The sequence below is a fragment of the Thunnus albacares genome, chromosome 7, assembly GCF_914725855.1.
Source record: "Thunnus albacares chromosome 7, fThuAlb1.1, whole genome shotgun sequence".
In the NCBI taxonomy this organism is placed as follows: Eukaryota; Metazoa; Chordata; class Actinopteri; order Scombriformes; family Scombridae; genus Thunnus; species Thunnus albacares.
In genome coordinates this window covers 19,366,611-19,390,524 of record NC_058112.1, presented here as the reverse complement: position 1 = coordinate 19,390,524, position 23,914 = coordinate 19,366,611, and the positions used below count along the sequence as shown (strand labels likewise).

At 38.9% G+C, this 23,914-nt stretch overlaps 2 protein-coding genes across 6 annotated transcripts in view; one reads left to right on the top strand and one right to left on the bottom strand.

Moving 5' to 3' along the window:
* Positions 1-7,543, bottom strand: part of ccdc33 (coiled-coil domain containing 33) — a 46,353-nt gene extending 38,810 nt beyond the window's left edge. The window contains exons 1-3 of one of the 2 annotated variants that reach the window (XM_044356219.1): positions 7,030-7,543; positions 5,882-6,043; positions 4,934-5,059 (exon numbers count right to left, since the gene is read on the bottom strand). The gene's annotated coding sequence lies outside the window, so the exon portion shown is untranslated. The remainder of the gene's footprint in view (positions 1-4,933; positions 5,060-5,881; positions 6,044-7,029) is intronic. The other variant, XM_044356218.1, reaches the window with a different exon arrangement.
* Positions 6,439-23,464, top strand: stra6 (signaling receptor and transporter of retinol STRA6). Of its 4 annotated transcripts, none has more exons than XM_044356212.1 (18): positions 6,439-6,606; positions 9,748-10,153; positions 11,571-11,637; positions 12,653-12,735; positions 14,035-14,168; positions 14,780-14,946; positions 15,882-16,007; positions 16,762-16,826; positions 17,588-17,667; positions 17,759-17,820; positions 18,177-18,339; positions 18,541-18,616; positions 19,046-19,179; positions 19,690-19,807; positions 20,036-20,137; positions 20,291-20,454; positions 21,125-21,262; positions 22,379-23,464. In XM_044356212.1, the coding sequence occupies exons 2-18, from the start codon at positions 10,083-10,085 to the stop codon at positions 22,621-22,623; spliced, it is 1,995 nt and encodes a 664-aa protein (XP_044212147.1). In that variant the 5' UTR covers positions 6,439-6,606; positions 9,748-10,082; the 3' UTR covers positions 22,624-23,464. The 4 variants fall into 4 exon arrangements, with proteins under 4 accessions (XP_044212147.1, XP_044212149.1, XP_044212148.1 ...); XM_044356214.1 differs by lacking the exon at positions 6,439-6,606 and adding an exon at positions 6,784-6,828; XM_044356213.1 differs by lacking the exon at positions 6,439-6,606 and adding an exon at positions 6,788-6,832.
* The last annotated feature ends 450 nt before the right edge of the window (positions 23,465-23,914 follow it).

Below are 23,914 nucleotides of genomic sequence, written 5' to 3'. Positions count from 1 at the left end.
CAGAGCGGGTCGTCCACTAATCGGAAGATCGGTGGTTCGATCTCTGGCTCCTCCAGTCCGCATATCAAAGTGTCCTTGGACAAGATACTGAACCCCGATTGCTCCTGAAGGCTGTGCCATTGGCGTGTGAGTGTGTGTGTGAATGATTACAAACTCCTCATGATTAGCAGGTTGGCACCTTGCATGGCTGCCTCTGCCATCAGTGTTATAAATGTGTGCATGAAAGGGTGAAAGGTTGGCATGTAGTGTAAAGCGCTTTGAGTGGTCGGAAGACTAGAAAGGTGCGATATAAATGCAGTCCATTTACCATTTACTTGTCACCTCAACTTAAATTCATGCTATCAATAATAAATATGACATAAAAAAACACACTTAGAAAACCTAAAACTAGCAACCAGCCAGAGTTCCACCTGTGTGAGCCAATAAATGAGTGTTCATGCAGTCACCATTATAAAGTCTCTTGAGCAAGCATGAAGTCTGAGAAATATCCTAACACAACAGGAATGTTCTTTCTCTTCCCTTTTGTGCAATGCAGGATATTCCCTACAGCTGTTGATAACCGAGACAAGCTCTTGATTCAGCCTCATTCCAGCAGAGATGTGTGAAAGTCAAGCATCTCTGAACACACAGTGAGACACGTCTGCAGCTTCAGACTATGAATACATTATTCATCAGGAAAAATCTAACGCTTACGGACCGGGAGATGTCCTCTCTCTATGAAAGCTGGTCAAACTCTCCCTGCCCTTTAACATGAATGATGCTCTGCTGCAAGGCAATAACCAGATACTGCATTTACAAACACTGTGGAAGTAATTTTAGCTTTGGCTCAACAGTTACAAAACCTCTATTGTTTGCATTTTCTCATGCAATATTATGAGCAATAATTCTGCTTTCTGACACAGTTGTGATCAGAGAAACCAGCATACTGAAATAAAGGTTGGATGGTTTCCAGTTCATACTGCACACAGTATAAAAAGTATTATGTCAGACCCAGGCAGAAGCTTTACTGAATTTAGGCTGAGGCATAACACACACACACACACACACACACACACACACACACACACACACACACACACACACACACACACACACACACACACACAATGCTATGTGTTCAGATTACCAAATCAACAAAAGTAATCAGTATTTGCTGCCCTCAATTAGCACTTTTGGGACATTTTGGCAAATCTCTCATTTTGATAGCATGTTAGGCATGCTGGGTTGAGAATTCATTTCATAATTAAAAGCTCTGAGATGTGAGAAATGCAAATCCCCCATCAGACTCACACAGGACATGTTGCTTTGACGGGGAAATCCATATTCATAGCACGTCTTCTGGGATGAATTTTGTGTGTGTGCATCATTTTGGTGCAAACTGATGACAGCACTATTCATTGTCTTCTTCCTATAAGAGACATTTTGTTGTGTTTTGTTGTGTTTTCCTGATATAAAGGTCAAGTATAAAAGCAAGCTGACCAAGCAACCTACATCATTCTTAAATAGCAAAATACACAATAAAACAAACAAAGCAAAGCATGCTCTTGATTCCAGGAAAACAATTAAAGGTCATGACAACATCAATATAATTGCACTTTCTACTCTCCAGTTTTATAGGTCATAAGATAAGACTGTAACATCCGAAATTCAACAACAAACCAATAATTCACAGCACAACATGGCCTACATCAGCACATGGATACAGATATACGGAGAAGCCTTTAAATGTATGAGTGCACAGACCACACAAACAACACACAAACACACACACACACACGCACACAATGACAGAATAGAGGCCACGGCAAGGACATCATCTATCACACTGACACGTGTAACACCCCAACTAAAACAGATATCAAAACACACACACATACACACCTACCATCTAAAAGAGCAATAAACATCCGATATCAATAACAGTGAATCTCTTCTCTGTTTGCATTTCAAACTCTGTTTCACCATTTTTGTCTCACTGTGTTAGTTCCCTCCAACACAACATACACTGTGTTTCCAGTTTATTAGGTACACCTGCACAATCTAATGCAATCTAATACAACAGCAATAAATCCTACCTTTGTGAAGCTTAAAATGTCCAGTTCTTCTTCACCTTGTGTAAGAGAAGTGTTGATTTATTGATAATTTACTTGCAGTGCATTATATTAAAAGGACTTTCTATTATTTTGTCCACCTCCACTTACACACATGGCAGGGACATTATCTTGCATAAAGTACCTAATAAACTGGCAAGGCAGAGTGTTGTAGCTATGATGTCTGGAAAGTGTTTCTTCAGTAAAACTGAGTGTAAACTGTCATTTAAGATAAACAGGTCGTGAAAATCAAATCACATTCTTGAGTATGTGTGGTGTGTTTGCCAAGGTGTTCTCCAAACAGTTATATAAAGAGGATTATTAAACACCAGCTCAGACACGACCCTGTCTCGTCGCCATAAATTCAGAGCGCCTGTCAGGCAATCGCAGCAGGAACGTGACAGACTGAGCGCCGCACACCGGCATGTCTGCTGCAGAGTGATCATGACCACTTTAATAACTATCAGGAAGATTTGTACTTGTCACAGTCTCCTTAGATATAACATCTCATTCTCAGTGCTCATAAACAGGGAAATAAATCTCTAACTCCAGGCCTACCACAATAACAGTGATACATCAGAACAGAAATGACCTGTGTGACGGAAATTGATTTTTTTTTTCCTGGTGGCCGTTTGGGGCCAATCAACCTTAAATGTCAAAACACAACAGGGCAGCTCAGCTACCACAAAAGTAGATTATTAAAATCCATTTCAGATCCGGAAAGTGTTCAAGATCAGCCTTTCAAACAATATTAAATCTCACTAATGACCTTTGTTAAAATCCAACTGGAATCAATTATTTTTGTTAAGAAATAAGTATACATATCATTGGGTTTTGTTTTGACTTGTGTACTTATTTTGTCAAATTAATAACCAAAAAGAAGACCTTTTTATCTTTTTTTCTGCCACAATAGCTCCCCTACATGAATGTTTCCTTGTGGGTGTAAAGTTTTTTATTTGGTGATGTTGGTGATAATTTGATTGGTTCAATATCTTTGTGGGTGACACTAAAAATAGGCCATAATATCGTCTCCAGAACAAAGCAAGGAAAAAAAGGCTGCACTGAATATAGGCTGACAATAGTCTGTTATATCTCTTTAGTTGGACATAATTAACTAGATGTTGCTTAGTCCCATCTATGATTTGAACACTTCCTACAGTAGCTCACATTACTCTGTATGTTAATTACTCCTTGTTGTGATTTGAATCATGGGGTAAGTTACAGAGTGCTTATGGGACTGCCTGCTGCTATAAGTTTGAACAGTGGGGTTATTTACCATCATTACAACTGGAAAGAGCTACTCAGACCCCTTTCCTATCTATAATGTGGGACTGCCAATGACTCAGCAGGTGTAGAATTAACGTGGATGAAAACTAACATTGAGCATGAGTCAGCACTTATATTAGCAAGCTAGGCTAACTATTTTTTTTAAATTATTTTTTACAGTCTATGGTTTTCACTTTCCGAGTGTAAACTAGCTAGCTTAGCTTTCTAGCTTTCAGTTTCTGAGTGGAATACAAACTTAATAGCAAGACGGGACTTCCAAAATTACTAAGGCCTACAAAGAAACCAATAATATGTTAGCTTGTTAAAAAAGGGAGGGAAGTTATGTCTTGTATTCCTGAGTAAGAAGTTTACAGTTTGTCTTCTAGCAACACCATCTCGGATGTCAGTCAACTGTCACCAAGGGAAACACCTAGACTTGATGCTGTTTCTACAAATACGTCCAAAGACTGTTTTATCCTCTGTCCTGCACAATATAACTGCACAGTATCATTACATTTCCCTACACAAAAACTGAGGAGAATTAAAATGTCAGTTACACTTTTAAACAACAGCATGATTGTGCATTTTTTGCTAACTGTGTCAATCAACTCTTATGGTCGTATTATTTAACCTCAACCAGACTGCACACACCAGTGTAAACATTATCGTTATTATTTAGTTAAGGCTATGTGCCCAAGTGTAAATTATTAACTGAACATATGAATGTAAATCCAAGCTGTTTTTAATCAAGCCAAATGTGAATGAGGCATCTGGGGGTAGAGCAGGAGGTGAGGGGGGATGTTATGCTTATACTGAATTTTTCTGAAATTTACAATTGGCCGACCCAATTCAGCTTCATTACAGCTGTCAACAGAGATAAGCAGTTCTTTCATGTCTGCTCAAATGTACATGTTTTTCCACCTCGAACACACACAAATCCAATTATGTTCTAATTGAGTGTTACAAGGCTCATTGATTATGACAGAGCTCAGTGCAGCAGACTGAGCTGAAGAAAAATATCCCCAGTAATTAGCCCCAGCACCCAGGAGGCCTTCAGGTGGCATAATTTAATATCGAGGCAATATTTCTCAATATTACTCTATTTGAACTGACGTTGCCAGAAATGGGATGTTACAGTAATATTCATGGAGCACAAAATAAAGAATAAAAGAATAACCAATTCAGAATTTCAAGGCAGATACAGTTGAGCTGTTTTATTCATCTGAGGCATCTTAAATCAAAACTAGTCTGGTGAAAATATCCAAAGTATCGAATTAACTTCAGTGCAATCACTAACAAAAGTTCGATTAAAATAATGTCTACAACAGAATCTAATTTAATGATATGACAGGTAGAAATTGTAAGACTTGTGTTTCTTTATAAAAGACAGCTGTGAGATCAGGTCACTCATTCAGTCACATGTTTTTCAAAAGAACAACTGGAGTCAGCTAGTTAATAATTATGATGGTATGCATTACCTTATGTCGTCAGGTCTTGGAGTTCATGTGGAGTTATGTTCAGTTTTAACAAAATAGACTGAGTTACTGGGAAATTGGGAAAGAGGAGTATGCACTTACTTCCTTTTATGGAAAGGTCATAAGACGGTCATCTTTGCCTGCTGTGTGGAGGAGTAAGTCTTGACTCTTTAGGATGCATAAAAAACATACGCTTGAGATTCGCCCTTCAGTGACAGTGGCAGGAAGCTAGACAAGAGAATAATTAAAAACATAATTATTGAAGTCAAACATACATTAAGAAGCTGCATAGGCCCTTAAGGTAAAATCCACCCTAAAACACAATTAATTGTATTCCTATGAACATGAGCAGGTCTCTATAAAGGCCAGAATCTAATTTGTGAGGTCTGCAATTAGATTTGGTGACTTTCTCTTTGGAGCTGATCTACTGTTACTGACGAGTCAAAGACAGTTGATTCGTGGTTTAACTGCATTTGTGCACTTCTTTGTGCACACAATCCTGATTTACTGACACCAAAACCATACAAGACTAACTCTGGTGGAAGGAGCTAAGTTGTTCCAGTTTTATGTGGTGCTGGCTTTGAGGGGATGGGATTTGGGCCACTAAAGTGCTCCATAATTAGTAAAAGTCCTGAGTAAGTTAGATAGTACGTCTCAGGTTTTGTCAGTAGGTACTTGTGGGAGCCTAACTCATCTCTCTTAGGAGTCATCATGAACTCTCCTCCACAAAAAGGGAGTTACCGTTGTTGAGTTGCACACAACGCAGCCACAAAAAGTCTCACAACAGCAGCAAGGCCATAATTCTACTGTATTAAGTCTCTTGACAGTTTTGTTCCTCCTTGTTCTCTCAAAAGCAGTGGCTCTACCTCTAGGCAAACATCATTGTTCTTGTTCAAGAACCTCACCACAACAGAAACAGACTAATGCATGACCAGATTTTTCCACATTTAAGACTGATGTACACTATAAGCTTTTTTTTTTTTTTTGTGAAGGTGTGAACCTTAACTATATTGGTCTGCACGATGGTATCAGTAAGGATGTCTCTCTCACCAGGTATCACTCTGCCTGATTCATCCAGCAGATTATTATCTGCTAATTCTGATTATCAGAAAGGGATGTCCCAGTCGGTTGAACTTCGTGTTTACTTCCTCAAACTTAATGTCATCCGCCCTCTCATCCATCTTAATGGGACTCCTCCACATTGTGACACATCTGTTGTAAATTTGGAAAAATTAGATGTGTCACAATATACAGTAACTGTTATGTTGATTCAGATATGGCAGGAATAATTCCCTCTTCACCCTGAAATGTCAACGGAGCAGAAAACCCAACAGGTAACAAGGTCATTGAATATACATAAGAGTAATTCTGGTTTAATGTTACCACTAAAATACATCAAATTTATACCTTGGGATAAAAGCTTTAAGAAAATAAAACCACTAAGTACAGAATTGTTTTGCATTTAATTTCATGAATAAAATGTCAGGGTCTTGACTTGAACTTGACCACATTAGTCAGCTCTATGTTTCACAACAAATTTTTCTCAGTTTGCATGCAGCAGCAAGTTTTATGATGTCCCTGCCACAGTTAGATAGAGACAGTTCAAAGTCCCCGTCAGACACTGCATGAGGTGTCCAGAAAAAAAAGGAAAGTTGCCCTTGAGATTGCTTTTTTTTGTTTATGCAATTATTGAACCGCTTCAAAGTGGGTGTATAAAGTGATGAAGACTTAAAGTTCCCCAAACCAAGAGAAAGACAGCACAAGATAACAACAAGGTAAGATCATGATGTCAAACTGAATTAGGCCTACTGTGCATTTTGTAGGCTAGGATGTTTATGTTTTTGAAAAGTTTAAGTGTCAGATGCGGTCAGGTAGCGCGTACAATGTGTCTTATTTAAAGTACATATTGTTCAAATTTGTAATTGCTGCCAGTTGTCCTGCTTTGACAATTAATTGATTTTCCACGCCTACCTGGTGCTGCAGCACACCTGCAGGCGGTCGGTAAGTAGCTTAGCATCTCAATGTTTATAAAACGTATTAGCCAACGTAGCTGATATAGGGTGCAATCACAACAAAGCAAATTTCTGTCGCGACATTTGACTGTTCATGATTAATATTGCCCTTGAGAGGTGCATGGTTGAATAATATACACTCATGTTGCAGAGGGTCCAGCACAGGTGACTAACTTACAAAGTTACCTGTTGTGGCTCTCAGGCTGAAAGTCTCTTTGTTAGTGGGAAGATCAAGCTCAACTTCAAAGGCATGAAATTTGTACGTGATGTCTGTGAGAAACCGGATCTAGAGAAGCCCGTCTGGCTGCTGCTGTCCACGGAAAATGAGTCAAGCATGCTCAGCTGTAGGAAGCAGGACAACAATAGAATACCTGTGCTTCACTGCTGCAGCCTGTAAACTGTGCAAAATATGAAATAAAGCGTCATTTAAGTTAGTCATCTAGAGAATGACTACCTAAAAGTCTAATAGGGAGGCTTAATTTCTCCTGAATTGCTGAAGCAGTTTAATGGTTACAGCATGGAAACCTTTGGGCTCCTCAGAGTCCCTGAGTGGTGATTTTATTGATATGAAAATCATTATGAAGAGTTATGAAAAGCATCCTCCTCAAATGGAAAGTCTTTTAGCAGCATTAATGGTAAAGGGGTGATTGATCTGTGTTGGAATTGTTGCCAGCCATGAACTTTTCAAGGTAGTGTAGCAAATTATGAGGTGGAGATAAAAACATTTTAAATTCATGTATTATCTTTGTATTTTGGGGTTTTTTTAAGGACTTGAGGTAAATGTTTACTAAGTCTGTTTCAAGTTTAATTAATTGTGGATGCTTGACTGGTCACTGTTGATGTTGCTGTTTGGATGGTTAACGATTAAATTGGTGTATGAGGTCCATCAGTAATTAAATTATGTTTGTTTTTATGAGGCTTATACTTGATATATTTCCTACAAAAATATCTTTTGGGCCGACCTCCTAAACCTGATACAAGTGAACTGTCTGGCTCAATCAAAGTGCTTCTCTGTGATGTAATTATAACTGTTCAAAGCATTCTTTGTTCAGTGACCCCTTTATTTGGTGGGGCTGTCTTTTCTTTGGAGCACATTTGATTTGGTGGCTTACTATGCTTGAGAAACCCCGTTTTCTCAGGAGTGTTAAGAGGGAAATTTTGTTGCTTTATCAAGTTGTGTGACTGTAATCCCGGCATAATGAGTGTATGCTGACATGGAGGCAGTGTTGCAAAACTGACTTAGTCTCAGCCAGCTGCAGCTGAATGCAGGAACAGATTTCTGCAGACATATTCCACAAGATATGTTCAATCTTTTGTGTTGTGTTGTGTTGCAGTGGTGCAGTTAAATGTAGGCAAGTGCATTTATTGTCACTTTATTCTACTTGTTGCAGAAAGAAAATAATTGGAGCTAAGGTGTTGCCATGACCCTTGACCTCAGTCTTGGTAGCACTCACATGCTTGCATTTCACTTAAGTCGGAGGCTCTTTGTGATCATTTTTCCTCTCTTAATACTGTTGTTGTAGGCATTAATTGAAAGCGAAAGAAATAGAAAAAGCTGCTGCTTAAATCTGGCTTTTCCGTCACCTAGGAGATAACTCATAGTCCTGTTTTGACATTTCTAACCCCTCCAGAGAACTGAAGAGCAACAATAGAGACTGAGATAAAGAGAAGAACAGGAGAAGCAGGATGCTAAAAGGACAAAAAACAAATCTTTGATAGTTAAAGCTGTGACATAGAGATGATAAACCCCATAATCTAGTGTGACGTAAGTGTTTTGCTTGTTGTTGAATGAGCCTGTTATATATTATATAAGACATATAAATAAACTTATATTATGATCTTCAGAGTTGCAACTAACAATTATTGGGATTATACATCAATCTGATTATAAAATAGTCTGAGATTCGTTTTCTGTCCATCGACTAATCAGTTAATTGTCTAAACATTTTGGCACTAACATTGTTTAACAGTGAAATAAGAGAAACAAAAATATAATTTAGACTCATAAAATATTTAGTCCATGAAATTTATTATTGGACAATATTTGTGTCTCGTGAGCTGACAAAGAAGATACAAGAAGAATAGGAACATGTAGAACACTCTGAAAGCTTAGATTAAATTACTTTCCTCTGGGCAGTGTGACTGAACCTATTGTTGAATCCATTTCATTCAAGTATCATGTGCTCTGGTGAAAATATAGAATCTTCCTTTTCTCATTATAGTTGTACGATCTTTATGAGTAGTTTACAGGATGATTTTTATTACTATTTGGAAATTACCTGTTGTCTCCTTTTCTGATCAATGTTGTTTTTCTAAGAATTTCTTTGAAACAGCGTACTAACTTGAACTAACTTGACACCAGCATGGCAGAGTAAAGATACAAGTATCTAGTTTATAAAACTATTTTCACATGAACATGCCCTTGGAAAACCTTATCTTAATTTATCTGCTGAAGACAAAGTACTGGGTTGAATGAACTCTTCCTTGATCCTTATCAAGCTGTAGGTGCAGAGTTATGTAGTGAAGTAAGGTGTAGTTTCATCCTGTTTCATATGATTTCACGTTGTTGCACTGGCCATCAACAAGGACTCATATAGCTGGTAACCTTTCACAAGTTTAACTGAACCATGACTGAAGGGAACAACCGGAGAATTTCCCTGTTATCAATGTGGAACTTCACTCTGATAGGAATGCCTCATCGCTCCCAGCTACCCACACAGTCCTAGCTGGAGTTTTATAAAACTGCACACCTGACCCCTTCAACCACCAGCAACAGGTCCAATAACACAACTCCAAAAGTAGATGTAATCCCAGTAAGCCGCAGGTGGCCTTCCACATTGGCTGCCCAGATCTCCACATTTTTCCCTCCTTTCACACACTGCCCCCCTCTCGCTCTCTCTCCAGGCTCCCAGTGTGGTGGTAACCCTCAGCTGAAATAGGGCCCTTGCAGGGTGGAGGCAGCACGCTGCAGCCAGGATCTGTCACATTACTCTCAGCTCCACGGTGGGACCGGGGCACCTGAATACAAGCTGTGAGGGAGGGTAACAGAGTGTGAGTGAGAGAAGACCAAACACAAGGAAACAAGGACGCCACTGCAGCAGCAACAGAGTCCATCTTGCTGAACTACAACTTGGGAGACTTTTTCCTCTTGAGTAAAAGGGGTCTCTCGACACTGTGGTTAAAACTTCTCCAGCTCCTCAAGTTCAGACTTTGGATCTGTTTGAAAAAGAGACAGCACAATGGATAAGGATGCTCTACTGGACTATGAGTACCCAGACCTCGGCCCTGTGCCATCTAAAATTGAAGCTGAGTAAGTACTTTATTATCATCTTTCTGACTTTTTTAGGTTCTGCTTCTTGTCCTAAACGTCATCCACTTATATTAATTTTGTATGATTTTATTGTTTGCCTAAAAATCACCACCATAAAAACATATGTCTATAGTTTAATGTGTATTAGTAGATGTTCCAACTTTTGTAAGTCTGAACAATTTTGCAGTGAGATACAGCTCTCGCAGAGATATTAAGTGACATTTGGCACACTTCTTCAGAGCCACTGTCAATGTGTGGTCTTGTTTTTATTCAGTTCACATGTCATATTATAGTAGAGGCTGTATCATTTTCATGTTTTAAGAATGCAGGTTGCTCGGGGAGCTGGTGTGTTTTGCCCATTGAACCTACAGTATGAGAACAAAGACAAAGAATGAACAAATTTAAAGTGCACACAACCCAAAATAAAATGTGCCACCATGCAGGGTTGGATGTTGGGCAGGTAATGAACCAATGTCAGAATACCTTACAGTCTTACAACAATACTCTTTGCTCCTGGGCCATCCCACAATGCAACAGGGTGCATGATGTATTTCTAGTAAGTTCGTTTTGGGATGTTCTCTAAAGTCCAGTTTGCATCTCCATTTAAAAAATGTACCCATGTTTCCATTGGCACAGAGGGACTAATAGAAAAAATATTTATATTTAATAATGCCTTTAGATGAACAACATGACAGAAATATTATGGAACAAGTGTAATTTATCCCCAGTCAACATATTTAGCTAATATACCATCTGGCTGTCAAATAAATTAAAGGACTGTGGTGAGTTGTGGTCTGAAAAGCTTTTATGTGGCCACTAATGTAGCTCAATAGCAATTTTAGCTAGCTGGTCTGCTGCTATTTTTTCTGCTTTTGTAAACAGTCAAATGTCCTGCTGTGCCTCCTCATCAGCCAGCTCTGACTGTAGAAGTGTGAATTTTGACATTGCCTTAAATTCACAAGTGCTCTGGTGGAAGAGTCTGCTCTCTGAGTAACAAATTCACACACTGTTTGGACAGGTAAGAGACTTACTTGTAAGAAATGTCAAAACATCCTTCCTGGAAGCTGCCACCTCTATATGCTCTTGTTTTTTTTAAAGATTAAGAATAGTTCATGTATGAGGCCTTCTCTGAATATCAGAGTTGTAATTACTACCTCATGACCAGGCATTCCTGCTCTTCCAGTGTACAGGAACGTGAACATAGGCATTTGTTGTTTCCTGAGTCACGCTGATACCAATCCGTTTAAATGCAAATCTCTGTTACGGGATTTCACAAAGTTTCCAGCCACAAATGGTCCTGACAGTGACGTGTGAAGGGTTTAGTGAGGTGCAGGTCTGCTCACCCACTCAAAGCCCTGAGTTATAAGTCTCACATTGATTGTTTTGCTCATGTGTGAATGCTTTGTTCTTTTTTTAGAATAATTCCTCCATGTGACCCCACCGCTGATGACAGGCTCTACCATATATGCATCACTGCAATATCTGTGAGTCACATTACACTGTCCTATCATTCATGCTTTTGGTGTATGATATCACAATTTGTTGTCAGACATGAGGAACATTTTATGATGTGCGGCATTGAGATTTCACGGTTTTCTTTCCCTTGATAAAGTTATGCAGGGTTTGGCTGTCAAAGGCGGCTCTATCTAATAATCTCCACCAAGGAAGTTACTGTATGTTTTGTTAACAGGATATCTCAAACACTTGAGAGCATGTTTTGATGGACTTTGGTGGAAGGTTAAGTCCTGGTCCAAGAAACAAATGATAAGGTTTTGATGCAGATCCAGATGTGATTTTCATCACACTATGAGATTTTGCTTCTCATTAAATGCTGCATTTACTTAAATATTAAAACATCGGTCACATGAATTCCACAATTGCCTATTAGTATGTCTTCTGGACGGGGAATTATGAAAGTTTATGAAATATTACAAAAAATATCTCATTTAGACAAGGGAGTTCTGCGCACTCTGACTTCTTTCTAGATGCAAATGAAGTAATAGAAATGCAAAATGACTGTTTAATTGAGTGAAGAAAATATATTGCTGCACAAACTGACCCTCGGGCTCAATGTCAAATCACTTAGTACACAGCGAATATGTGCACCAGTAATGTTCACCATCTTTATCATTCTGCTAACTGTTTCAGATAAAATTTGAGTTTGGAAATTTTCTATGTTATATAGTGATATTACTGGGTCTGGATGCTTTTGGTGGTCGGTCTATACTGGCCCAATTTAGAACAAGGCATTCTTCCCAGCCTTGTGTTTCCTAAATGTGTTACAGGTCATGACAGGTCGCTGAACTCTCACTGGTCAGTGATCCTGACTGATGACAATTCTTTCGGCCACATCCATGGGGAGCACTAATGAGACACAGGGTTTTGGCCTTTCATGGCATCAACTCCCCTCATTTTTAGTCTGAAGCAAAATGAGGCCTTAACCCCCAGCACAGCATGCTGCACGGCATATAACGCTAACTGATGTATCTCCTCCTCTAGCTTGTTGTCATGCTGATTCTAGCAATCTTAGCCAGACGCACAAAGGTGGGCAACAGACAGAAAGGGATCCCAGGTTTATTCAGGTGAGGCTCTATTTTATTTTATATTTTCTTGAATGTCAGAAAACACCATGGTTAAATCATCACATTGGTTGTTTTGCATGTCTTAACCCTAAATTGCATATAGTTTATATTACTATTAACCATTCTCCAAAGATTTATTTCTTGATTTCCTGTCTGCCAGTCAGTAATTGGCTTCCATTCATCTTAGCATGGAACAAAGATCAACATGCAAAACTGTGGCTGAGATAGGAAAATCCATTACAATGAACAGTCAGTATGAGAGGCAGCTGAGCATTTCATTTACATGCTAAATTGTTAGACCATTAACAATAAGGTCACATGGATGAGGACGGTGTCAATTTTGTAGTTTTTTACTTTAAAAAGGCAACTTTTTGGTGGCTGATGTCTCAGCTCAAAGATGTCACAGTTTCCCAAAAGCACTTGAACACACCAGTGAGCAAAAGATTTGAAAGCAATGCCTGCTAGCAACCGAATTACAATGCCACATTAAAGATACCCTGTGGAGTTTTTGATGACTAGTAGCGCTACGCAGAGTTCCTGTTTAGTTTATTCTGGTGCACGCCCAAACTTTGCATGAGGTTTCACCCTACTTCACTGAGTGAACTGCCGCACAGTTTGCGGCAGTGCACCAAAAAACACAGGAAAAGGCAGGGTAGAAGGAGACTGCTAGCAAGTTAAAAATGATGTAAAGATACAGGTTTCAGATTCAAAATGATCATAAATTTGCTTTGCAAATGTTGTATGCGGAAGAAATTGTATTGAACACATTTGTTAGACCTTAAGAATAGACAAAATAGGTTTTTGCTGGTTGGTTCCCTTGACTGGCTGATGTACCCTTGAGCAAGGCAATTAACCCCCAAATCTGCCTCAGTGAAGCAGATAAAATGTGTGTAAATGTGTGTTTCTGGAGCCGGGCGCTGATTGAAAAAGAGCTTAAATGGTCAGTGAACCTTCCCAGAATTTATAGAGGTCAAAAAACTGTCAAAAAATTAAAGCTGCCTGAGTATTCGCTCTGATTGATTTCCCTATCTCAAGCAATTTTCAAGTATCTGCAAGTTGATTTCCATATCATACTGATACATGAATGGAATCTAAGCGCAGCCTGGAAGGTAGAAAACCAAACTAAAAATGTGGGATATGCTTTTAGTTAATAGTAATGTTAATTACAAACAGCTGGTAGTTAATGGACTAAAACACCAATATGGTGGTAAGTGTGATCATTTCTGCTCAATAACCATTTCAGCCAAATGTGAGGCTGGTAACATGTGGACTCTAAATACCTGCTGCTTGATTTCACAGTCCGGTCAACTTCCTGGATCATACACAGCACAAGGGCCTGGCAGTGGCTGTGTTTGGAGTCCTCTTGTGCAAACTATTTGGCCTCGTCATATCACCAAACCCCCTCCCCTTCACGACAGTCTCCGAGAACAAACGTGAGGAGGCCGTCTTTGTTCTCTCTGCACTAACATCAGTCTGTCTGCACTTTTACACAGACTGTAAATCTTCTATAACCACATTTTGATGTTTCTTTTTACTTTAGGTTGTATTTCAGCTTTTATCTTAAGTTGATAAAAGGAAGGTTCTGTTGTGAGATTAGACAGGGACAGGGTCATACACAAAACACAGATAGATGTATGCACATAAACAGTATTTTTGTTATATCTGTGTTATGTAATTGGATTATTTTATTTCCATGTGTCTGTGTTATTTTCTACTAAGGAATGGATGGTAAGCTTAACAAGAAGCTTTTTTTTCTGAAATGAAATTACATAAGAATTGACTGTAAGGAGTTGGTCCCCTGCTACTTTACACAATCCCCAAACAGTACACGGTTCAGCAGAGTATGAAATACTGTATAGTGGCTGTTTAGCACTGTGTGATCTTAAATCTCTCATAGTTTCACCAGGTTTTTAGGGAGGAAAAGTTGTCTTTAGTGTGTAAGTGAAGCTGATTAATTGTCAAAGTAACAATCTTGTATCATATGGTTCAGTAAATCTTCCTTTTGATGTTCTTGGTCTTCACACTGTATTTGTTGCATTTGCAGAGAACTGGGTGATTCTGGGAGTCTTCTACTACCCCGCGCTATACTACCCTCTCCTGGCATGCGGTACCTTACATAACAAAGTTGGCTATGTACTTGGTAGCCTCTTGTCATGGACGCACTTTGGCGTTCTCGTCTGGCAAAAAATTGACTGCCCCAAAACACCTCTGGTACGCACAGATCACTTTCAATACTACAATGTGTTCCAGTTCATTTATAAGAGATGCTAATCCATGGTCTAAATGGTGCCAGGATTTTTAAGTGTCACTTTCTTTGCAGGCTGTCATCTGTCTGAGTTTTAAGGATTATTTCAAAGATAAAGCTGTTTTGTTCTGGTCTGAAAACCCTTTTGTTACCAAACAAAGTTTGTCTGTAGTATATGTAAGAGATGTGATTTGAAAAGATGAATATCAGGCTTTGAAACTGGATTCATGGCCACATGGCTGAAGCATTAAACCTTACCCAATCCCAGATTTTGTGCCTCATCCACATTGTTTGGGTTTTCTGTGCGATGATAGGCTTCGACTCAAAACAATTAGTTCCACTGTCTGTTGGTCTTAATCAAGAAGCTTTGTCACAGTTAATCACTTTAGTGTGTCAGTAAAAGAGACACATCCAGGCTTTATAGTAGATTGTGTAATGGTCGTCTTTTGTTTTTAAGAGTGACATTGCATGTCTGTTTATCCCACTATGAGTTGGCACACACTAAACCCTGCAGGGAGTATTGAACTGATCTGCAAGACTGAACTTAATCACACAAACACACCAAATATTATATTTAGTCTTTCTTTGTAAGAAAGGAAACAAAATGAAAATCACACTATTACATCCCAGTATTTGATGTAAAATAATATTCAAAATATGTTTTTAAAAAGAAAATAGCATTTTCTCTCCCTTATTTGGACTGTGGAGGTCTCCCATTTTTGTGTTATAGCAGGGATCCCACTTAGCCAATCTGCAGACTCCTACTGCAACACACAAAACTATTTTTGTCCTCTTTTTGTGTCAATACAAAGTAGATTCAAGATGTATTCTTAGTGTGCCAATACCAAACTCTAATAACAAGTTGCTAGGTGATGTAAACTCTTCTTTTATTTCTTTGCAGATACACAAACACTACTCCCTTTTCTCCAGTCTGCCCCAGATAGCTTGCCTGGCATTCCTCAGTTTCCAGTATCCCCTTCTCCTTTTCAAGGGCTTAAAGGGAACTGAAAAGAACAATGCTACTGAGGTAAGTTTGGATCTGACAGCAGTTCCTCTGGCATGTGTATGTCAGGTTGGTTGTATAGCTCTTATGGCACTAATTATTTGGCCTGCTTACATAACCAACTGGATATATAAGTGCCTGTGTTGATAAGTAGTCCATGTTCACGTAAGCCTGAACTATTCAAAAACAAAAAAAGTCTCACTAAGACGCACATTTCTTCTGAATCTGTGCACATGAGGAACCTTTATAAGCCGTCCACTAATCAAGAGGCTTATTGTGTTCATACAGTGTTCGGCTGAAGGAAAATGTGAAGGCCAATGCAGCACGCCAGTGGCCTAATCATTTTAAGTAGATTTGATGTAATTGGTTTACGTTATGTTCTTGATCAGATTATGAAAAGGTTGCGTTGTTTTTTCACCGAGGAGACACAATGCTGCGTTTATTTGATTCTAATCTCAGCATGGGTGTGACAAAGCTGGGGTGAGGAGATTGCCTTGAGTTTGACTCATCCCCCCCTCCTGCACCCGACAGGAACGTGCTTGACACCACAAGTCTGTACAGATACGTAACCTTATTGTAAGGAGGCTTAGTTTGTGAGCTGTTCTTTTAAATCGCACCTTATGCTCCACAGTGGTTTGCAATGTTAAGGCCCGACTGAAGCATTTGTGATGCCAAAAATCAAATGAGTTCACTCATCTTTGCTACACTATCTTAGCCTATTCACTATCTACTCTTGTCATTTGGCTTCTTACATGGTTGCTGTTCTGTTTTCTATTAGGATCTAAGCAGCAGCTACTATAAAGACTATGTGAAGAAAATCCTCAAGAAGCCCACCAAAATCAGGTGAGAGTGTCAGTCTGTAATCAACTGAACTTCTGCTCAGTCCTTTGTAGTTTTGCAATGTGGAATTTTCATATGGTGTTTTACATCAGTTCATGTCATGTGCAGATTTCAGTGACAAATGCTTATTTACAGGAAGAGGTTGTTTGTACAATCCCATCAGTGGGTGTTGAAGTTTCCCAACCTTGAATGTATCCACTGTTACTGACAGATATATTCACAGGACTGACTGAGACAGCGCAAAAACACATCCACCTTCCTTTGTCTCTCCATTCTAACCGAAAAATAAACTTTTATCAGAGGAAAAGGATGTGCAAAGAATATCCATTACAATAAAATATAGCAGGGAGACTATCTAGCAGAAACTGCTGCCCTGTTGAATTGTCCTGAACACTGAATCCTGAATGCTGAGTAAAGAAAAATTCTCCTACAGTGATCACTTTTGTAAACAGCTAAATCATACATCTGCTGGCCAAATGATTGTAAATATTTCCTCATGCTGTCAATATTAACAAATCACGCAGAGGTTATCATGGTGAATAAGCACCAGGAAATAATGCATTTCCTTTCTTCCTTCCTTTTTTAGAGAGCATTTGACTATACCTAGAAAGAAACACATTTCATTTAATTTGATGTATTCAAGGATGATAGCAAAAATGCTGTTGTCTGTAGAATTGTTCATCTCAATCTTTCAAATTCAGAGAAGTATGATGTCAAATGTCAGGGTTTAAAGTTATAACTCTGTTCTTTACCTGTCACCTCAGCACTTCTAGCACAGAGACACCCAAGCTGCCTCAAAGAATAATTGATGCTGTGAAGTCATACATTTACACACCAGAGGAAGGTAAATACGCCACTTTGGTCTTGTTCTACATATGTCTTTTAATGCCCTGAAGTGTGAAAGTATTATAATACTTTGCTTTTTTTTTAAACAGCTTTCCGATTTCCACTGAAGTTGGCTATATCTGGTGTGGTGTCATTTATAACGTTGTATCAGGTAACTTAACCTTATTTACTATTAGACTTTGTAACATATGGTTATCGTTTGAAATAGAGAAGAATACATCATGACGTAGTGATTACATACTATATGTAATATGTGCACCTCTGTTTTACCCTCTGACCTTGGCCCAATAAGATCCCAGCAGGTTACATTTTATGCTATTGTATCACCAGGAACTCAGTAGATTTTAAGAGCTACACTGTGTTCACCTGTAAGTTAATTATCAGCAGTGGATGATCCAAATACAGTGCAAGCTAGTTTTGATTCCACATCTCTATAAGTTATTGTATTGCCATGCTGGGGTAATAGTGTTTCCGGTATTGAATACATGTATGTATTTGTTCGTTTAGGTGGGGCTGCTAATCATCTTGGCAGTGGTGCCGTCTCTCCAGACTGCCCGCTTGGGAGTCGATGAAGACGTCGCCAATCTTTTAGCTGGCTTCAAGATTATGTTGTCTCCAGACAAACATGAAGTGGTCAGAATAGTGGTTTACTACATGTGGTGTGTAGAAGGTGAGTGAAAACCAGAAAGCAGAGGCAGCCGTTTAGTGATATGAGAGATGTAAAATGTACATGTATTTACTTTGGTACACAGTAACAGCTTGTTGCACATATTTTTATAAACACCTCCAAGTACAAGCTGCAGTAATGAATGAATGAATGAGATCCTCCTATAGTGAAAAATCTGAATGTCGTGCTCTTTTTTTCTTGCAGTGTGCTATATTTCAGCGATGACCCTGTCAGGCTTGGTCAACCTGGCAATGCTCATGCGGTCCATGGTTCTGCATCGGTAGGTTGGAGAACAAAAGTGCAAAATAACTCTTTTCATCTATTTTAATTTTTATTCTCATCCCAAGTTTTCCAAGAACCGTGAGCATGCTTTGCATTCTGGTTCCTTCATTATAGTGTAATGGTTCACACAGGAATTATTATAACATAATAGAGCAGTAATCATCCAGACAGACAGAAAAGCATTCAATCTGTGTTAACTGCTGCTAGAATTGAAAATGGCTATTAAGATAAGAAATTAAATACTGTGCTATTACCATAAATTATGTCATATTAAAAAAAATGGGTTTCTGAGTCAATTATGGAATTGCATTTCGGTTGTATCCTATTCAAATTTACCTCTTCAATTTGCTATGTAATTTGTTGAATCAGTTTGCATAAAGCTGCATTTTCTTGATTGTTTTTTTTTTGTTTTGTTTTTTTTCTGTAGGTCAAACCTGAAGGGACTGTACAGAGGAGATATCTATAATGTTTACAACTGCCAGAGAAGGATCAGGGCTTCCCGGCCAGCACTGGTCTGCTGGATGGGATACACCAGCTTCACGGCAGCTCACATCTGCATTGGTATAGTAAAATACTGCATATTAGAACAATTTTGACTTTTTATATAATGTTTTTCGCTATACATTTGTCTTGCTAACATACAAATGCTGCTAAGCCTTTAATGTTATTCGTCATCACGGTTTGTTTTGTACAATTAAATACAATTACAATTTCTAAATAGAGGGATATGTTTGCACAGATCATACATATTGTAAGGGCCAAACAGTAATGACAGATTGAAAAGATCCTCACTTAGCCCGCCATTCAATTTTTATCATTTCATATCATATTCATATCTTTGCACAAGCCTTTTATGTATCAAAATGCATTTTGACTCAGCAACCGATTGACTCAGCTAGAATAAAAGATGTGTCACGGTTTTATATGTGGTTCATGAAAGGATACTTTTGAAGTTATGTTCTTGAGGCCTCATTAGAACTGTGATATGAGAGAAGAGTGGGTGTGCAGTGTATTGGATGCTGGACAGGATGTAAGCAGCGAAGCCCTGAAGCTCTGATCTCTCCCCTGCAGGCATGATCATCCAGACCATGGTGTTCTTCCTCTGTCTCCTGATCGCTGTCTTCCTCATTATCATGCCCGTCCTGCACGGACAGAATCTGATTCTCTTTCAGATTCTGTGGAGCATGTGGTGAGCATCGTCACACCTCTCACTCATTAATCTCTGTCCACATGGGACTTTATGACTAAGGTGTAATCCCATCACTCTTGTCATGTGTTTTGGTTGATTTTAATGTTTTGACTTTTTGAGAGAGACCATCAGAAACCACAGGATAACACAAAAAATATGTATTTTTGTACCTTCTATCTTTTTCATAACGCTACTGGAGATATTTGATTGTTGATTCTGTCCTTTCAGGCCTTTCTGGCTGATGATTCTCTTGGCTGTGTTGATTCAACATATTACCGCCAGGTTTTGTTTCATCAAAAAAACAGCAGGCACACGAGACCTAAACAACAGGTGATTCATTGTGGACTTTGTATTTATTGCTATATATATATAGTGATGACTTTTGGACCCCACTGTATATTTATAATGTGCCTGTATGTATTTTACTGCCAGATAATTGCAGCATAACCTTGTATGTTACATTCATTCTAACCTGTTTTACAGGGGTAATCTGTTCCTGCTGACATACCTGCTGTTTCCAGTCAATGTTCTGATTGGGGTGCTACTGGCTGTCTGGCGCATGATCATCACAGCCCTGTTCAATATTGTCCACATGGGACGCTTAGATATCAGTCTCCTTAACCGAAATGTGGAGGCATTTGATCCAGGTGAGCCACTTTGCATCAGTTTATTGTCATCTGCATAAGAAATATACAGTATATATTTGAATATAATAAATATATTGTATCGTGATTGTTCTGGATCCATTACATATGTGTTCACAAAAAAAAAAATACAACAAGGCATTGCCAGAGAATTGAATGTTTTAGACTTCAGTGCACCCATATATTCACATTTCCCTACTTTCTTTCATGTGAAATCTTTTTGTTTAGTCTCAGACACACAATGTTAACATATTCATTGGTATTAACTGCATGTTTTTACCTTGGTAGATGTCACTGTGTTTTTTTTTTCATTCATCACTGTGAAGGTTTAAATAGAAGCAATTTTCTATGAGCAAATGCATTTAGTGATCCCACTTAGAGGCCAGAAATGCGTACCGTACCCACTTTACCCTGCTAGGCTCAGGGCAGCTCATATGATATCTGTATTCTGTGCGGTGCAAGAGACTCTAATTACACACCAATCTCTGAAATGGCTGCAGATTCAAGACATCTGTTGTCAGGAAAAGCAGGTGGTTAAAAAAAAAACAAAAAAAAAACGTGTGATTGTACGGCCATTATGTGTGATTGCCTCAAAGCCAACATGGGGTGCAGTCCTACGTGTTTATTGCTTTTGCCCAGTCAGAGTGATCCCCCCTCCTGTGTCTGTCTGCAGCCTACCGCTGCTATGCTCATTATCTGAAGATTGAGGTGAGCCAGTCTCACCCCGTGATGAAGGCCTTCTGTGGGATGCTGCTGCAGTCTGTGGGCCAGGAGAGCAATGCTGCACAGAGGTCACGGGATGCTGAAGAGGGTTTGTAGCTCAAAACTCAGTCCACATCATAGATTGTGAGCTGAATCGTTCACAGATGATTCAGTTCACACACACTATACTGCAAAACATATTCTGTGCATTCAATGTCCACACTCAACAATAAAAGCAGTGTGGCATCTTTGATTTCTCCGGAGAGGTTTAAAATTCAGCAGCAGGTCACTGTCACACATAATCAGATCATAACACTGTCTTGCACGCGCAGGAGAAATGAAAGCTTAGCAGCTCTAATTTAATATGTCACACAAATTGAGTCTCACTGTGGAATAATTTACAGTCCTGGTGCTGGTCTCAATCACATCTGTCATAAACTAATCAGTTGTCATTATGGCGTGCCCACAGTCGCCTGAGGCCTCAGCCTCTATCACTAAAGACAATGCAGTTTAATAGGTTACCATTATATGTATAATTTAATGAATAGAAATGAATCTGATGCTTATGCTCTACTTTGATATTTATACTGTAGCTTTTATTTAAAAAATGTGAATATCTACTTTAAGGCTAGCTTTTGTCCTGCAGTGATGGCACTGACTCAAACAGGAGATGAATGAAAGTCATCTACTTGTGGTGACAGCAGGACAAACAATGCAGTGAGCAATAAGCAGGAAAATGCATCAGGGCTCATCGGTTGTGGTGGAATCCGACTCTGTCTGGTGTCTAGTCATAGCTGAGACAAATTACAAATGTTCGTTGGACATGTTGCTCGTTTGCATCCAGAGAACAATACATTATCAGGAATAATCTATTGTCATACAAAGATTAGTTCTCGAGGAGCTGATAACACAGATGAGCTACGCTAATTGCCTGTTTCATATTCATGTAGCCCAAGGGGCTTTAGCTTTCAGTGTTTTAATGACAAGCCCAATATGCTCCCACCATGCTTACAGGATTAGAATATGATTGGTTTCTATTATTACTCTTTCTGTAGTATCTAGCTGGTCCTGGGTGGCCTTAAAATGTTATTCTTCTCTCGGTCTAGTTTAGATTTTTAAAAAAAGGTTATCTATTCTCATGATTATATAGGACTTGTGTATGTAGTGTCCCTCATCAGAGCAGACATACAGTACCGGTGCTATCATGATGTCTGTATGTCCTCAGGGATCCAGCTGGTCCAGCAGGAGAAGAAACAGCACAAAGTGTCCAGTGCCAAGAGAGCCCGCGGGCACTGGCAGCTCCTCTACACCCTGGTCAACAACCCGTCCCTGGTGGGTACAAGGAAGCACTTCCAGCATCAGACCACAGAGAGCTTTCTGAATGGAAGCCTGAACCGCAGCACCAAGGAGGGGAGCAAAAAGGAGGCAGCAACCAAGGAGGCAGAGGCCGCTGCCAGCAACAGAACATGAACATGACCCTGATGAAGGATTGGCTGCAAAGTGTCTTTTGATTTTGGGCAAATTATATAGTCATATATCATTTGTCCAACCCTTCTATAGATGTGTCTGCGTTTGGTGAAATAAGTGCACTTATAGCTCAGTGCCTCATGTAGAGATATTCACCAAGCCTCTCCTGTTTGTCTGGAGGTTGTGCGTCCACTTTGTGCCCTTCGTGTTCCGCTGGTTGTTTATGTGTGAGGCGCCACAATCTCCAGTCTGGTGGGAGAGCTTGTGTGGCACTGATCTCCCATCTGACCACACTCATCATGTGTCATTCTCACATTTATGTGCTTATTTTGGGATATGACTCGTTTGCGTTGTTTCAACCTATAAGTTAATCACATATGTTTCCCAATATGTTGTTATTTTCATATAGTTCAGATAATGCAAATTTTAAGTTATCCAAGCTAAACACATGGATGTAAAATCCACTAAGCATCCTTTTAAAGAGGCTATTTATATGTAGAACATTTGACTATTTATGAATTTACAGAATGAGCTGTTTTCATAGGCTGGGTAATAAATTTTCTTTTTTTTTCTTCAATTGTACACGTTTTGTGTAATTAATAATAACCTGTGGAATAGGAACTACCAGACAAATGAAGCTGTTTGTATTTCCTGTTTTATTTGTAGCAACACTTGCTGCTATCAGCTTCTTCGTGTTGTTGTCTAAACTCTTCTCTGGTTTCTGATATTCACCAACTTACATCTTTTGTTTTTGCATTTACATTGAAAATGCCGATTTTTAAGTGAAAATATGAACCCCCGAATTTTCCTTCTAATTACTGTGAAAAATAAAACTGAAACTAAAGTTTTCTCTTTTTTCAGTCGTTTATATTGTGTAATAATCCATTCTGTGTCCACATCCATCTGTGTGTCGTTCTGTTGTGTTAAGCGAAGATGAACTGAATTGGACTGAAGAGAAAATGAAGACAAAGAAGGTTCCTTTGTGTCGATCAGATCAGCGCGTTCAAACGCAGCAATTTCTTATTTATCTTGCTCATAAACATATTCCAGCTCCGACAATCTCAGGAATAGCTTCTCAGATTTTTTCTCTTTTGTTAAAAAAACGACAAAGAAGTCAAACCGAGATCTTATAAAAATTAGCAACCAAATGAAACATATACTAAAGAAAGATATAAAATTTCAAAAATTCCTTTATAAAGTCTTGATTGAAATAATTTCAAACTTGTATTGATGATCTCACATTTTATTACCCTCTTTATAAATGTAATTTCTTTATTTCAGGTGAATTTAGGAG